The sequence below is a fragment of the Melozone crissalis genome, unplaced genomic scaffold (assembly GCF_028551555.1).
Source record: "Melozone crissalis strain CALT ecotype California unplaced genomic scaffold, PUWL_Pcris_2 ptg000019l_1, whole genome shotgun sequence".
NCBI classification, from domain to species: Eukaryota; Metazoa; Chordata; class Aves; order Passeriformes; family Passerellidae; genus Melozone; species Melozone crissalis.
This window is the reverse complement of record NW_026535797.1, coordinates 12,546,622-12,563,473: the sequence shown is the minus strand read 5'-3', so window position 1 is coordinate 12,563,473 and position 16,852 is coordinate 12,546,622. Positions and strand designations below refer to the sequence as shown.

Here is a 16,852-nt window from a genome sequence, read left to right as displayed (position 1 = left end):
GGGGTTTTCCTGAGATTCATTTACCAGTACACCAGCTGCCTGGTGGTACAAAAGCACCATTACCCCAAAGCAGGATTTGGTGCTAAATGGCCACAGGAAGCCACCAGATCTGCACAATAAAATTATCAAAGACCTAGCTGTTGGTAACAACTAAAGACTAGGTTTATTCTCTTCCATCCCATTTTTTATCACCTCTCCAAAACTGAGTCATGCAAACCAAATGGTTTTAGTGCTCAATATCTCCCAAAATGCCTGTAAAGAAATGCTGATTTTTGTCCAAGTAAATGCAAGCACAAAGCAAAGATGAGTCCAGGGAGATGAACAAAAGCATTGTTGATTTCCAATCATTTCTGTTAAAGTGGCAGATGTTTGTAGCCTTGCAATTGGTTCCACAGGATGAATGACCTGCTTTCTTTTGTAAACCAGCTTTAAATTTTGATGACATTTTTTAGTGTAAATATGAATTATTTCTCCCACAGAAGAACTTTGGCTTTGGACTCTTTGTAACCCTTGGCTTGAGCTTTGACTTCTGCCCCTTGGTTATTGTAGAAATTCTCTCAAATACTTCCATCAGTATTGGAAAAAAATATCTGAATGTCTTGCCAGAAAGTTGATTAGGACTGTGCTGGTCACAGGCACACAAATGGACTCAGGTGATTTACATACCTGCCACTCCTGCAGTGATAATGGCTGATATGAAAAACCAGGTAATTTGCCTCCCAGGCTGCAGTGGGCAGGAAGCCAATATTTCCTTGTAGCAATTAACTCCTGCCTTTCCCTGTGGATGCACATGAAATGTGTGTGTGCTCTCCACTGACTGTGCAGTGATCCCAAATTGGTATGTTGGGGAAGGAGAAATTCTGGAATGGTGGTTTCCATGCCGGCCACTGGGATCTGTAGTGGATGAGGAATCCCAAGTAAATTGACTTTTGAGGTGAGAAGAGCAACCTGCACTCAGAAGCAGAGGAGCAGCAGATAGAGAATAATGCAAGAATAATGCATTGATAAAGAATTAGGAAATGAGAGGGTGTACCATGGAAAATGGAGTGGTTTTGTTGTGCACTGAGCTAAACCCTAAGGGGCTTCACTCAAGAGTTCTGCCAGAGGAGCCGTCTATCCCTCTGGGCTGCTCAATCCATGCCACAGTTTCCAGTCTATAAAATAAGAACACTAATTCTTCCTGCCTGTCACTCACCTCTTATATATCCTTTCTGTTTACATGGTGAGGAGTGTCTTCTGCTGCAGAGCCTGGCTGCTGGGTTGTGATCTCAGGTGCAGTTTGCCCCAGAGCAGATTTTACTGTCTCTTATAGAGCAGCCTGGCATCTTCCATAAATAGCTGGTACAAGTGGTATTGTCTGTTGGCTGTAGTTTTGCAAAGAGAGGAGCCAGAGCAGTGAGAGCAAATGGGAGCACCTCCATTTGAAATGGGATATTTATGCTGTCAATGAAGCAATGAAATGCACATAGCAAGATATTGTGTAAGTAGATTTTGACTGATGTCCTTGATTTGATGTGGGTGTTTTCAATATGGAATGGTTGATCAGAGGCAATAACTCAGTTGTTCATAAAGAGAAATGTACTTTGTAAAAGTGAATTCCTAAGTATATGGCAAAAGAGGTTTTTAGTCCGAATCATTCCTTTGAGGGATTTTAAACATTTGCCTCCCACATGCGACAGTAATGCTCTGGAAGTGGTTTCATTGTATGGTCCGAGAAGCTGCATTCTGGCGCCTGATGGTTTATGAGAAATAAACACAATGGAGTGGGCTGGGGTTATATAAATTCACCATTTAACAGCACAAGCAGTGAGGGGAGAACCTGTGTGCAGCATCAGAGCAGGAGGACCCGTCCAAGAGCGTGGGTCTCTGCAGCATTATGCTGAGCGTGGCAGATCCCAGCCTCCTCTCCAGACCTCACATGGAGAGTAAGAGTTTGCAGAAAAACAAATAGTTTTATAAGTATCTTCTCTCACACGGCCAGCAGGGAAAAGCACTTTAGGCATGCTCTGTGAGTGGAGCTTTGCCTCTTAATGACTGTGAGCAGGGCCTCAGCATTCTTCACTTCTCAGTTTTTCTCCTGTGTTTATTTTAAGTAAGGGTGATTTTTACTCTCCTGCTTGCATAGCTCCTCCTGCTACAACAAAGCAGTTAGGATGCACATGGCAGAAACTGAGGGAGCCTAGAGCAAAGAATCCCATGGTGATGAGAATGTCTTCACACCATGAGTACAGCAGGCACTATGAAAATCTTCTTCCAGTTACCCATTAATTTTGGTGGGTTTTGAACCCAGGGCTACAGAATGGTCCTCCTCTTCCTAGACCCAGTCACAAATGCTTTTCTTCTTCCCACTGGTGATGCTGTGGGCTGGATGCCATACACACATCAGGCAAGCTGGCAACCAAAGGAGTTTGAGAACAGGTATTACACCTTGCCACCAGTTGCACTGATCTCCATCCTTATTTTAGGAGAGATAAATGAGAATATAAGTTGCTTCAATTTTACCACATTTTCAACTCTCAGTCACCTTAAAGTACATAATAAGTTGAGATATAAACAACATACAAACATTCTTCTGGCCACTCTGCACTGTGGCATGACAGCCCCCAGCAGTGCACATCAGCTTGCCAGGACTGAGTCAGAGAGGGAGCAGTGAGTGCCACAGCACAGGGCAGCTGAGCTGAGATTGATAATGCACTGCCATGGTGGGCAGTTGGAGCCTGGGAGCCACAGAAGGGTCACAGAAACACAGGTTTATTTCTTGTTTTACAACTGGTTCCTTTCCCCAATTGCCCTTGAGTGTGATGCTGTTTTACAGTGTGGTACCTCTGCCTCATGTTTCAAACACCTCTCTCTGCAATGTCAGAATCCTGCCAAATGGACTCTTTGGTGCATGCAGACCACAGAGGAGGCACTGCAAGGTTACAGGTGTTGGAAGGGCAGCTGCCCTCCCTGAGTAATTCCTTGTGGCAGGTAGAGCTGGTGGTGGGAAAAAGAGCCTTCATCTGCACTCCTGAGCGGGAATGCAGACACTCCAGGGTGGTGGGAACAGTACAGTATGCATCCTTTTGCAGGTGCAGGTTTACTCAGAATATTCTTGCAGGGCCTCTAATTTCAATGTGTATTTTGGTAGTTCAGTACCCCTGAGGTTGCTTGGTCGTGGAAATTATACCATGAGCCCCAGTACTCACTGAAAATACCATTACCAGTGAAGTGAAGGATTAAGAGAAGAAAATTGCACTTGTGAAAAGTAAAGCAAAGAACAGAAGGAAGGAAAACCATGAGTTTTCACATGGAAAGGGAGGTATCATACCAGCAAAATTCTGGCCTTGCTAATTTTTTACTCTTGGTTTAGTAGCTAGGGACAGAAATGTTCTCCAGATGCAAGGAGTCACCAAGCACTTCCTTGACTTCTCAGCATTCTCTCTTCTGGAAGGGAGGGAGGGAGGATCATTAGAAATGGACTATATTCTTAAGGTTCTCACAGAATGGTCTGAGTCCCCAAATTAAAAGTTATTTTTTTTTAGTAGTAAGAGTCATAGTTGGTTTATTTACACTAGGTGTTCCATAGCTCATTCTGGTGACTGGTTGCAGACCTCATACTCTGAAGAATTACAATTCATGGAGGCCATAGGATTGCACCAGTCTCAGGAAACGGATCGAGAGGAGGGTCTGTGTCCCTTGAGCTGTAGTTAAACACAAGTCTGAGTTTCCAGCCTGTGTGTGCATCCACCTGAGTTTACTCTGCTGTCTTAGATCCTTTACAGGTGTAGGAATACTGGCTGCTCATGACCTTGGAAAGTCAAGCCTTCAGGCAGTAACAGACAGCACTGAAAAAAGAAAAAGAGGAGGGAAATGATGATTTGACAGTCTGACAGAAACACATTCCCTTTGGGCATGTGTGGGGCTGAGATGATCTGTACATGCTGGTGTATTCAATTTGCATGTATGTGATCTCTGTATATTATAGAGATAATGTGTGTATTCTACATATTAACATAACACATGTTTAAGGAAATAAATTATTTTGAGAAGACAACATTTGGCAGTAGCTCAAAAGAAAGATGGTTGTGAAATGCTTTTGATCTGAGTGCAGTGATTTCAGGTGCATCTGTGTGCTCACCAGCTCCTTGTATAAGCTGTTTTAGAGAGTTGCTGCAGTTGCATTGAGCTTGCACAAAGTGGGAAGCTCTTCCATGCCCTCTGAGCAGGAAAACGGAAAGCTTTGAAACCTCTCGCATGAGGAAGATACTTGAAATTATTTTTCTGTGTAAGGAATCACCTGCTGAGAATCTAAATTTTGCAGATGAACCCCACTGAAGAGGAGAAGAAAACAGAAGGTGGCTGAACTGCTCAAGTGCCCTTACTTCTATTTAGATAAATTAATTGCTCCTCCTTACCTTTTTCTTAAACAAATCTAGAAAAAAATACAAAGTCATTTGTAAAGGTAGACATCCTTTAAATTCAGTGTCTCAGATTCTCCAAATGAGGAGCAGAAAATCTGTATTTAGTAGAAATCCTTTCCACTTTGGCTTTGTGTGTACTGCTACCAGAAACTATAAGTCTCAAAATCCAGAAATAACATTGTAACTGCACTGATGCAGAGCTCAGCAAAACCTCCCTGGAAAGCTACCTGGGCAGCCAGCTCCACTGAGCTGCCATGGTCAGGGCCAGCTGCTGGTGGTGTTAATGCTTGCTCTGGTGGCTTGGGGACAGCTCTGCTCTTCACAAGTCCATCTATTCTCACCCAAGGAGATTTCTCATCAATTGAGTTTTCCCAAAGTAATACTGCCAAGTGTCTTATACAAGAAGTTTTACAGCCTTGGATGTTTAATGACGAGATGAATGATTTCTAAATTCTTCAGGCTGAAGCTGGGTGGTCCTTGGTAATGGGCTGTTGGACCCATTTTGTGCCTTACAGTCTCATCACATGAAGTCTTTCAGTCTTTTTGATGTGTCCCCCAGATTTGCCTCTGTAAATGTAAATGCTCCTGAACAAAGGAGTCTCTCCTGTGTAGGCATTAAAAATCACTTGTAAATGTTCTGCAGGGCTAAGGCTGTGTTATGGGGCCACTCCAGCATGAAGAGCTTAAATCTGTTTTCAGCGTGACTAGTTTGGTCTGTGTTTTAAAAGTGAGAACTGAAGCTTTAAAGGAAGAAAACAACTAATTCCTGGGCATCTTCTTCTGAAAGAAAGTGGTCAAAGTCATCTCATTTGTTCCACATTTCACCAGATCTGTTCTTTCACAGCCCTTGGCCATCATCTGTTATTGTGGGTAAATGGCATTCCACATTTCTTCCAACCTACCTATTACCCCAAAAGATGAATCCCACTTTTGTTTTGATTTATATTCAATGGGTTTTTTTTTTCCTTTGGCTGGATATTTTGCAATGCAGGCCAGCATCTCTTAGAGACTCATCTCTAAATTTTCACAAACATACTTCAGAAGCCAGTAAACTGCAATCCTTTCTTCCATGGTTATTTGAAAACATTAATGAACTAAGTGTCACAGTCACTTCTTTATGCTAGAGACATTTTATTCCTTAGGTGGCCATGCATCTGAGCTACTGAGGGATTTAAGTAAAACAGTTGGATCTGTAACCCTGGTTTGCTATCACTGCCATGTGTCTTGTCTGCAGAACTCCATCTCTCTTAACCTCTTTTCAGATGGAAAAAGATATTCTGTCCAGCAGCCAAAGGGAAATGCAAGCATCCTGGTGGAAAACAAGCTGTTTCAAAACCCTGGCTGCAAGCTACCCACACATCACAGTTGTCAGCCAGGCTGCACATGCATGGTTACAGGGAATAAAATAGAGAGGACCTTCTGTTCCTATTCAGAAAGGTCTCTATCCATTCACCTACACAAAAGGATTGTCATCAGCTGCCAGTATTAATTTGTTCTCCTATGTAGGTTTCCAGCTAAAGGAGAATAAAATAAGTCCAGTGCTATCCAGCAGGAGCACTTGGAATGCAAATGCTAGCCCATTAATGCGACCCACTTCTAGATTACTTGGGGTAATTTCTGATCTTATTTATTCCTCCTTTTCTTCAATTAACTTCTGAGAGACTGAAATATCAGTATGCAAAAAATCAAATACGAGAAACAAAGCCCATTTTTATTTTAGGACTCTGCTTCCCTTGTAATAGCAGTTTATTTAAAGAGGAGCCTGGAATAATCCAGTTTAAGCAAAGCAAAGAGCTCTACTGAAGCCAAACCTTGTGTGGGTGTGCTCTTGTCAGGACTCCCAGAAGAGGAGGACAGGAAAGGCTGTTAGTCAGACCACAGATATTGCAGGAGATGTTGGTTACTCAGTAGCTGGCATTATTCCTTGGCATACCAGTATGGAGCTACTACTCTGGTGTACTGGGAGAGAGTACATCCCACTGGGAAAATCCTCAGATAACCTGATGTCCTGCTCTTTATTGTCATAAAGAAAACCCCGAGGATATGTGGGTGGAAGAGGTGTCCACTTCAAGGGCTTAGCATGTGCTTTAGGGACAACTTTGCCGCTTCCCCTTGTTCCATCCACCTTGTGCTGTATTTGCAGCACATCCCATGCCGGGGTCTGGTGTGTTGCTTTGTGTTGTGTGGGGTGGTGTCACCTCCTGCTATTTGGACCTGGGCTCAAAGCCACAACGGACTTCAGTCCAATTGGGTCACAGCTTCTTACACCATCCCAGAAGTTTCCAGATACTCAATTTTCACAGAAAGTTGGACATAAGAATAAATTTTTGCATTATTTCCACTTTCTTTATAATTTTTTAATGAAGGGGTTTTTTTTCTCAGTTTATTTTTCTTTAAAATTTCTAAGACAACAACACAGCTAAGGATCTGTTAAATATAAGTAATTTCAGCGTTAAAGACAGAAGAGTATGTTCCTCAGAACAAAAAAATAAATTGATTAGTTCTTGAAGCAGCAGGTGATACTAACAAAGAAGATAAGGTTCAATTTTGTTTCCACTAGTGGATTTGAATGTCTGAGCATCATCTTTCTTAGTTGGATATCTGTGGATTTGAATTTTAATTATTTGGGTTGGATATAATAAATGATTGTATTGTATTTCTAAAACGTGGCATATTCTCAAATTCTGCACTGTAAAATTCATGTCTGTACTGCTCTGCACTGAGAACCAGGACACTAATGATTAGGTATAGACAGAAATATTAATTAAATTTCATACGGTGATAAATAATATAGAGTTGAGTATATCAATTTCTTTAAAATAAAAAAACTGTAGCTAGATATTTATTTCATAAGTCTGTGAGAATTAATGTAGACAATAAAGAGGGCATGAAAGAGAGCCTGCATAGATATTGATTGGTATGTTGAGGGTGTATTTCACATATTTATCCTCTGCTTTCCCTCTCCAAGGAGAGCCTCCCTTGGGCAATCCTTGCCATTGATTTTGAGTCTGCCTGCTCAGAAGCTGGAAATGTTGCTGCAGGTGGGGAAAGTACAAGAACAGCAATTGATTGCAAATACATTTTATGATACTCTGCTCCCATATTTCAAAGGAGAAAATTTATTAATGGCGGCAGGTCTCGGAGTCTCCCTTTTAAACATATCGAGCAAACCCATATTTTTTCAAGCTCCTGGACATTTTTATTTTCTCTAAAAGTGACCCTTTTTTGTTTCCTTTCTCGCACAGACAGTGAAATCATCCCTCCCGACTGCCTGCGGCCCCGCTCCTTCACGGCCATCCGCCGGCCCTCGCTGCGGCGGGACACGGAGGACACGCGCCTCTCGGTCAGCCTGTGCGACCTCAACCTGCAGGAGGACGCCTTCCACGTGACGGCCACCACCTGCCCCATCCCGCAGAACTCCCTCAACTCCCAGCACTCCCACCTGCTCCCGTCCCAGCTGGAGAGCGACCTCCGCTTCCACCTCCTCCGGGGACCCCACGTCAAAATCCTGGATGACCAGACCGTGGCCCGCCTGGAGCACGCCCGCGAGGAGAGGACTTTGGTGTTCACCAGCAGACCCCTTCGGATCAACGAAACCATTTTTGTCAAAATCAACAAGTCCAACGCCGTGCGCACAGGGACGCTCTCCTACGGGGTGACGTCCTGCGACCCCGGCACCCTGCGCCCCAGCGACCTCCCCTACAACCCCGAATCCCTGGTTGACCGAAAGGAGTTCTGGGCCATCTGCCGAGTGCTGGTGCCCCTCCAGAGCGGAGACATCCTGGGATTTATGGTGAATTCCGATGGTGAGCTGCACTTGAGCCACAACGGCGCCGGCGTTGGCATGCAGGTGTGCGCGGACTGCTCCCAGCCCCTCTGGATGTTCTTCGTTTTACACGGCGCCATCATGCAAATTCGATTGCTGGGTATGTTGGGCCCCCTTTTTCCAAACCTTGTGCACAAGAAAGCAAGGAGGGAGGTACATCATGGGAGAGGGAGTGAATGGCTCCCTCTCTGCTCTAGGATGAGGTACAAATTTTGGTTTGTATTTCAAAGAAGGTCTTTCATAAAAAGAAAAAGAAATGCAAAGGCACAAACATAGCATATGGGTGTGAGTTACAAGACTTAACCTCCTTGCACTTCTGTAACACCCTTCACATGATGGTCTCAAAGATCTTTTCAGATAATGAATTAAGCCTCAGGGACCTCCATTAAAGTACAGATGAGTCATCACTGACCTAAGAGAAGCAAGGAGGGCAGAGGAGAGGTGCTTTGGGCCAAGCTAATGTAAGGCGTAGCCAGCAGGAGAAAAGAGATCTGATGCCCCTCTCTGGGATGATGGACTCCCAAAAGAGGGGTGCCCTTGCTTTCCCAGGCTTGTATGTGAGAGGCAAGCCAGCAAGCAGAGAGGAAACCCTGTGCTTCACTGAGCATGGCACTGACCATCTCAACTGGAGAAAGGTTTCCTTGTCCTCCAGCCCTTTTTAAGGCAGAGTCGCTCACACTGAGCGACTGAGGTTGAGAGACTTCTGAAGAGCTGGCCTCTTGGTATTTTTGCTGTTTTTTCAGCTCTTTTAGCTGACATACTTCATTGAAATGCTTCAAGTCACAGTTGGAAGGCATGGAGGGGGAAGCTTTGAAATAACATTTCTCAGGATCAAATTTACTTTCTCGTGTGTGTATTTTAGACCAAGTATAGGATGTGTTCAATCATTAATTGGTACCATATCACGGTTCTGCTCTATCAGTGTCAGACAGTAAAAGATGGATTCTGAGAACATGATGTAATCCCCAGTACCCCTATAAATGAAGATTAAAAAATGCTCCTTTCTGTTTATACTGTTGTATAACTTTAAGTATACTTATATTCCATTTTGCTTTAAATCCTCCTCATACCTATCAGCAAAAAAAACCTCCAACAACCTGTCTCTCTGTCAAACTCAAGAGCCAACAAACAGCTCCTTTTTTAAGGATTTATAGTCAGTTTTTGAAGATAAATTGTGAACACACACACATCTGTCTGCAGGGTCCAGCTCACCTTAATCACAGTATGAAATGCCTCGTATAATTTGTTTGAAGTTGACCACAGGCCTCTGCTGTGAGTGTTTTGTGGCTGTTAAAGGCTCACAGAAGACAAATGTAATACTGCAATTTATTTCCAGGAGCCCGAGACTCAATCCCTGCTAATTCAGCCTGATTACATTTGCTGTGGGTACTGTACATAATCCGTGGTTTGCTCTGCTCTCCACCAGCATGTCATTGTGGTAATGGTAGGTGAAGTCAAACAGAGCCCAGTAAGGCAGGAGATTAAATGCTCCTGTGTATGTTAGAAGGAAAACATACCTAGGTCATTGAGCTGCTGGTGAAACTAAATCATCAACCAGTGCTTCCTTTCATATGAGATCACTGATTCTGGCAGTTTGGCACAGAACAAGGAGCCTGTTTGCAATGAGCTCTGAAACAGGGCAGCAAGGATGTGTCTCCCCAGAGGGACAGAATCACATCCTCATACTGAGTTTGACAGAGCATGGACATGAGCACAGACCTCCTGTGTAAACCTCCTGCTGTGCATGCCCTGCAAATGTCCTCCCTGCTTATCACAAGTTCAGCCCAAACCAGAACATCCCCAGTGCATGTTTTAGATAAATGTATACTCGTATGCATGAAATGAAATGTGCAGAGTTGGAAAACCCTTCACTTCTTGTGTTTATGACCATGACAGGCTTTTCTAGCCTTGATCGCTGGAAAAGAACCTGAAAATGGGCTATTGTTCCTTAGTGAGATGTAAGTGAAAAGATATGGACTTGCTGACCTGGCCTCTCTCAAGGAAAGGGTAGGACCCTGCTGAGTGTACAACTTTATCCATATCAGCTTGGGCAGCAAGCTGTTATCTCCAAGTTAAATGCCCTGGAATTGGAACTTGCCTGTAATTTTTAACAGGTATTAAAACACAAATAGAGCTTTTCATAGCTTTATTTCCAGTATAACAATGCTGGAAGCAGGGAGCAGTGCAGTCCCAGTATCAGTACAATATGAGTGTAGTACAACCGCCCAGAGAAAAGCACTGATGCTGTCCCGACTGCATCTCTGCAACTGCAGTAATTACACGGATCAGCAATATCCTGACAGAAGGCAAAGAAAATAATGAACTCCCAACTCTAACTATTGCAGTTTTATTAGGGAGGTGATGTGCACTGTTTGCACTGCAGTGGAACAGATTATGGTGCTTGCCATAATATGTGTCATTATAATATTAGAAAATGTAAGAAGAATGTAAAGTGTTCATCTTTCTAATGACATGCTCCATCTTCAGAATGCAAACAAGAGTAATTTTGTGAGATCTGTCTTTTGTAATTCGGGCTTTATATCACAGCAGAAGACATTCATAGTCATCTTTTTCTAGTTTAAATAGAAAAAATGAAGTTACATATCCTTGAAAGAAATGAGACACAAATATTGCAAAAGGCATAATTGTACCAAACCTATCCTAAATAGCAGATGTCATTCTATTTCTGGGGCACACCATTATGAGATGAACCAAAGTGACATTATATAGTGTTAAAGGAACGTCAGCACTACAGCTGACTATAAAATTAAATTAAAGTTGCTGGGTTTGCTTCTTCTCCAGCTTTTCAGTTTTGTTTGGAGAATGGACAGCCACTCTTACACCTAGAGAAGGTTTGTTTTTGACTTGGAGAACAAGATGACTCCAGGTATTGATCACTGGATACTGTATTTCATGACTGGACATTATTTATTAGGTCCTGATGCAGAGCAGGAGCAAGCTCAGGTCTGTGCTGGCCTGTGACTTTGCCATAGAAGCTGGCATTTGCTGACTGCAGCTATTCCACAATGCTGGAGATACAACATTTATTTCCTAATATCAGGGGAGACCATCTCTACCCAGGCTGGTGATGTTACAGGACTGTGTAGGAGAGGAGGGCAGTGTGGGGTTAGCTGGATAGTAAAGAATTCTGACTTCTGTTTTCCTCTTATCAATCTGGCATTGTATACTGGCAATATATTTGCTGTAAGAGAAATAAAACAGCTGAAAATAAAGATGAGGTCGGAAACACTATTATTCTTCATGCCATCCCAGTAAAAGTAAAATAAATTAAACTCACGTCTCACTATAATGCAGTGAGAGGCCACAGTCATCTGTAGGGGAGGCAGAAGAAAGTCAGTTTGTTTCAAAGAGAAGTTTAAAAGGCAACTTGACCACATAGAGCAAAGATAAATGAAAGAGAAGGGCACTTTATTGTGGCAGATAATAGCATAAAAAATATCAAGCTGCTGGGAAATGGACACAAATTTAAATTAAACATAAGTGAGGCTAATTAACTATGGGAACCAGCTATTGAGGGAGGCAATAGATCTTTTTTGTCAGGGAAGCCCTTCTAAATATTCTATATGTTAAGTGCTGGTCTTAATTTAGTAGTTCTGGGGATTATGCACATAAAAACAACCAAACAGAAACCCAGATCATTAGGCATGTAGAAATGAAACAGTCTTTGTGTATCCTTTAGGAATTTCATTAGTTGAGGATTGGGTTGGTTTTTTCAGATATCATTCCTATATAGTCAACAAAACCAGCCTATTAAATTTGATTTACTGCTCTCAGCTTTTGCTGGTAAGCATTTCAGCTCTCACACAGTTTTATTGACAGCTCTGAAAGTTTGAAATGAGCCAGTCTGGATACAATGGTCTGGTTTTGGTCAGGTTTTGGTGGTGTAATTCATTTATGAAGTTAAATTGATTGACCCCATAAGGTTTCAAAATGTATGACTCATGTCTGGAGAAGCTATCACAGCAATAAGTTTGTATATTTAATGTTTGAGGATCCAAATGGTTGGGGATATTCTTTTATTTTCTTTTGTCTCAGAGTTGAATTGCTAGCAAGTAAAACAACTTCCTTAATATCTTTTTTTTTTTTGTGGTTTTGGTTTCCCTTGCAAATTTCATCCTTTCCAATAATATTGAAGCTTTCTTTTGAGCAATGAAATAACATGTTCCATCAACAGTCACACTAATGAAGCCAGCTTGCCAACTTATCTGTCCTTTCTTTCCATGCACTTCAATAACTCCAGCCCCACCACAACAGCTGCACAATATAGCAGCTTTCTGGATGTCTCCTAATGCTGGCCAAGAGCCAGTCCTAGGCACGAAAAAACCCCCAAGAGGCAGCATTTGTTGTGGGCAAGTCTGAATTCACATCCATGCTGGATAAATGCAGTACCTGGGACACTTTCCCACCTCCTTTACCACGGACATGAACTGGGGCTCCTGCTTAGCTGCCCATTGGAAAATATTTACATATCAGTTGTTGCTGAGGCTTGCATCCTTCTTTAAGACTTTATTGAAATTGGACAATGTGCTCAAAACTGAGGAGATGAGTAAGAAAGATCTGACATGGGACTTGCAGAAAAACCAGCTCTGTGTCCTCGGTTCCTCGGGATTTCTGACAACACCAGTGGGCAACAAACCAAATTGGAAATTAGCTCAGCAGAGTACTGTGGGACACAATTTGCTGGCAAAGGGCTCTTTAAATCAACAGTGAAATTTGATCTGGAGTGGCCTTGGTGCCAGTCTGAAGGACTGCCAGCTGCAGCCAGTCCCAGTCACAGGCAGGCTTACTCGGAGCCGTGCCCAGTATGACTCTTACTGATGGTCAAACTTAGCAGTCCTGGTAGTGCTGCCCTTGTTAAAACAGCCTTTTTCCTGGGGCTGACTGAAAAGACCTGAAACTTCATGGATGAACAGAGTAGTGTCTTCCTTAGGTGTCAGAGAGCAATGGTTTACCAGAGGGAATTTGCTTCTGTGATGTTCATCACACTGCACTGTTTGGTTTTCCTTGACTTTTGCTCTATCCCAGGTGAGTGACCAGCTCACCACAGACCACTTATGATTCACAGGCCATTGGAGACTGCCCTCTCCCTTCTAAACAGAATTTTTTCTCCATGTCCCAGAATCCTTTACTCAATCTTGGTGATACTGTTCCTGCAACTACTGTCTCCAGTGCATCCCCATGGGAGACTTTCTCCTCTTCTCTCTTGTCTCTGCTGTGGCACTTGTCTGGCCTGATCCTCCTGAAAATCTGTAGAACTTCTTGGGAGATGATCCCATCTTACTTCATCTTTCCAAGCCTTTATTCTCAGTAAATGAGATTTTTATCCTGTGTTGATCCTTGACTGTCACAGGACTCCAGCATCTAATGGCAGAGATTCTGTCCCTTCCAAAAAGCTTCTCGTCTCTGGTTGCGCTTAGGTACTTACTTGGCATGTACAATTACTGCAGTGAGCACACAAAGTATTTAAATGCTATTTGGTATGTGCAGTTGTTACACACACTGCCCACAGCACAGACTGTGAGTGAGTTTGTAGAAAAGTATCTCACACAGGTGAGAAGCATCCAGGATCTTGGTCCTCCAGCTCTGAGTTTAGAAGTCTCTCCTGCTTGAGGGAAGATAGTTCTTGGCAGTAGCAAATCACACCCCCTCCTCTCTGATCTCTGAGGGGGTCAGTACATTATCCATTTGGAATTTTGATCCTTCTCCTCTTTGGTTCATTGCAGTGACATAGAAATTGTTGAGTTAAACACAGCATAAGAGAAGCCTGATAACTGCCTAGACATTGTTGCATAGAAATGCACATAATGAATCTCTTCCTTTAACAGACTTTCAATTAGATATGCTCCAGAGTTCCATCTTCCATGTTTTGATTTTTATGGAAAATTGCCTCATTTAAGCTGATTGGGATCTAACGGGCCCACATGTGTGTCATTTAACAGCCTGGAACTCCTGTGCACTGCAGGGTACAGGGTAGTTTATGGTTAGAGACTGGGGGAAGGAAGAGAGTTAATATTCTGTGCCTCCTGGAAGGCAATCCACTTGTATTAATTGATGCCTCATCATAAATATGCCTATCATGTATGGTTTGCTTTCCCTCTGAGTGAAGTACACATTACTGATGGTAAGTTGAAACAGCTGCAGAGAGAATACAGCATCCTTAACTGCTGGGATTGATTCTAGCACTGCACAGAGCTCTCCATTCACCTCTTGTTTTATATTCATTGTTTCAAGGGAGAGTTAGCACAAAGAGAAGCTGCTGTGTGAGAGAGAACAAGTTAGAAGCTGCTGTGTGAGAGAGAACAAGTTATAACTTGGGCCTTGGAAAACTGGAGAGGTGGATGCAGTCAAATGCTTGACTTCCCTGTGGTCAGTGCCAGCAATGTCAGTGTTACACCTGCTCATGGCACCTTTGTACCACACACTGCAGATCCCATCACACATAACACATAATTAACCTGCACTTGGACAGGTGGTCAGTGACATCAGCCTGTGCTCTGAGGTGTGAGCTGGTATCCAGGTAAAGGCTGGGGAAAGCAAACACATCTCCTCCAGCAACAGCTACAGGGCTTCCAAATGTCTTGTCCTCAGCACATTGTCCTTAACAAAAGCAGGAACTATCATCATCATTAATATAAGAAAAAATTACTGGCTGCAGTGAGATTTGCATAGTAAGTGAGGTGTAGATTTCCCTTATCTCATAATACCTTTGCCTTCCTACAGTAAATATACAGGATATGGGATTCCATACCAACCTCTTTGCCTTGCAACTTGTCTGTGAGGACAGATAAAATCTGCCTATTCTTTGATCTATCTTGGTGTGAGTTAGTTATTCTGGCTAGCAGATTAAACTCTTTCTTTGATTCTTTGTCAGATCCCTTTGCATCCAGCAGTGCGCATGGAAATCCAGAGAGTGCTGGCCAAGAAAAGTTATTTGTTTCCTGTATGCATCTCCCACCCTATTTATACCTGTCCCTCCTGGAAAAGCACAGAGCTGGGAGGTGCTGGGTTAGGCAGCAATTTTCCTTTTGCTCACAGAACTATCTTTGCTGTGGTCTCCCAAATACCCTTGATTTGTTTTTCTTAAACAAGATGAAAGCACCAACTCTCATTTTTTGTGCTTTCAGCTACTTAATCCAGGCTTCTTTTTTTACCTCTTCTTGATGTAAGCATGTGCCTGGGTGCTTTGTTGCTCTAGAATTTCTCAGGTTGAGAGGTGGAGCTCCAACTCTATGACTCTTTCACTTCAGTTCAGCCATTCATTGCATGGTTTCTGTGCCCTCAGGATTTTGCAGGATGTAAGTGCTGAGTGATCACTGAACTTCACCTGTGAGGTTGAGACAGATCCCCTGTAAGTTTGCTGTGTGCTCTTTGCTTCCAGGGAGCATACTGGGTTTGGGCTGTGAGAGCTGCTGAATCAAAAACCTCTGTGGCATTTGGAGCTTTCCTGTTTCCCCTGCTTAGCTGGAGTGTGCCTGTGACTGCAGGAGGGTAATGGATGTGCTGGTGCCCCGCTGCCCTTCTGGACACAGCAGACAGCAAGGCTCCAGTAAAGCCATAAAGTACACTCCTTTTCTGTTCCTCATGAAAGTCTGAACCGTTGTTCTCCATGTGGTTTGGATCTAACTTTTACTTCCTTAAACAGTGGTTGTCTGACGCCCATCTGCAAACACAGACCTTATGGTTTTGCATGCAAAATCTGTCAGGCAGCTTTTTGACCTATTTCCGGACATTTCTTTAGCATAATGCAAAATCCCTTATGTTTTCATGGGCCTGTGAAGGACAAAATGTGTTATTGTTCTATTCAGAACAGTTTTTAAGTCCTTCAGGAAATACCTGAATGCAAAAAAGCCCATGGATCAGCAGCTGACGTGGGTCACCAGGTACTGATGTACCTGAGAGCAGAGGTGAGCTGCAGCACAGAGGCTGGGCTCTGAGAGCCCATGGTTGACCAAAAACCATTGAGCCCAAGGGGAAGGAAGCTCTGGTTTCTGGCCAGGGCAGTATTGTTCCCATCACCATGGGAACACAACCAATGGATGTGTAAATACATGTATTTTACAGCATTCAGAAATGATGGATGTGCTCACATCCTTCCCCAACATTATCGTTGATCTTTAACTACTACGTAACCAGGCAGCAACAGGTGCTTTGTTCTTTTGTTTTAGCACAATGGATTCAGAGGGCCCTGTTGGGCAAGACCCGATGGGGCTGAGGGACAGAATAGCTCTCCTGCAGCATGGCTGGAAGCCAGAAAATCTGAAGAGGACCTGGATGCTCTGGTGTCCAATATCCAGTGCCAGGAATGTCACAGCCCCCTCACTTTGGAGCAGCTCATGTATTACAGGACAGACCTACTAAGAGAAATGTTCACATGAGCTCAGAACACACATTTGTGCCAGATTTTTGAAAGAACCTGGATCCCGTTTAGATAACAAAATAAATGGCCCTGATACACTGAGAGTGTTAAATATGAGAAAGGGAGTTGAACAGTTTTTGAAACAGGGTAAGAATTTTAGCTGATATGCTTAAACAATCTGTCTCCTAACAAAAGGAAATCATGTTGAGGGTTTTAAAAGGCATCTAAGTGATGCCATCATACAAT

The 16,852-nt window shown here is 43.1% G+C and overlaps 1 protein-coding gene across 3 annotated transcripts in view; it reads left to right on the top strand.

The window, feature by feature from the left end:
- NEURL1 (neuralized E3 ubiquitin protein ligase 1) overlaps window positions 1-16,852 on the top strand; it is a 139,705-nt gene that overhangs the window by 115,555 nt on the left and 7,298 nt on the right. For all 3 annotated transcript variants that reach the window (XM_054276807.1, XM_054276810.1, XM_054276808.1), the window contains exon 4: window positions 7,649-8,329. In XM_054276807.1, the coding sequence (XP_054132782.1) occupies window positions 7,649-8,329 (681 nt within the window). The remainder of the gene's footprint in view (window positions 1-7,648; window positions 8,330-16,852) is intronic.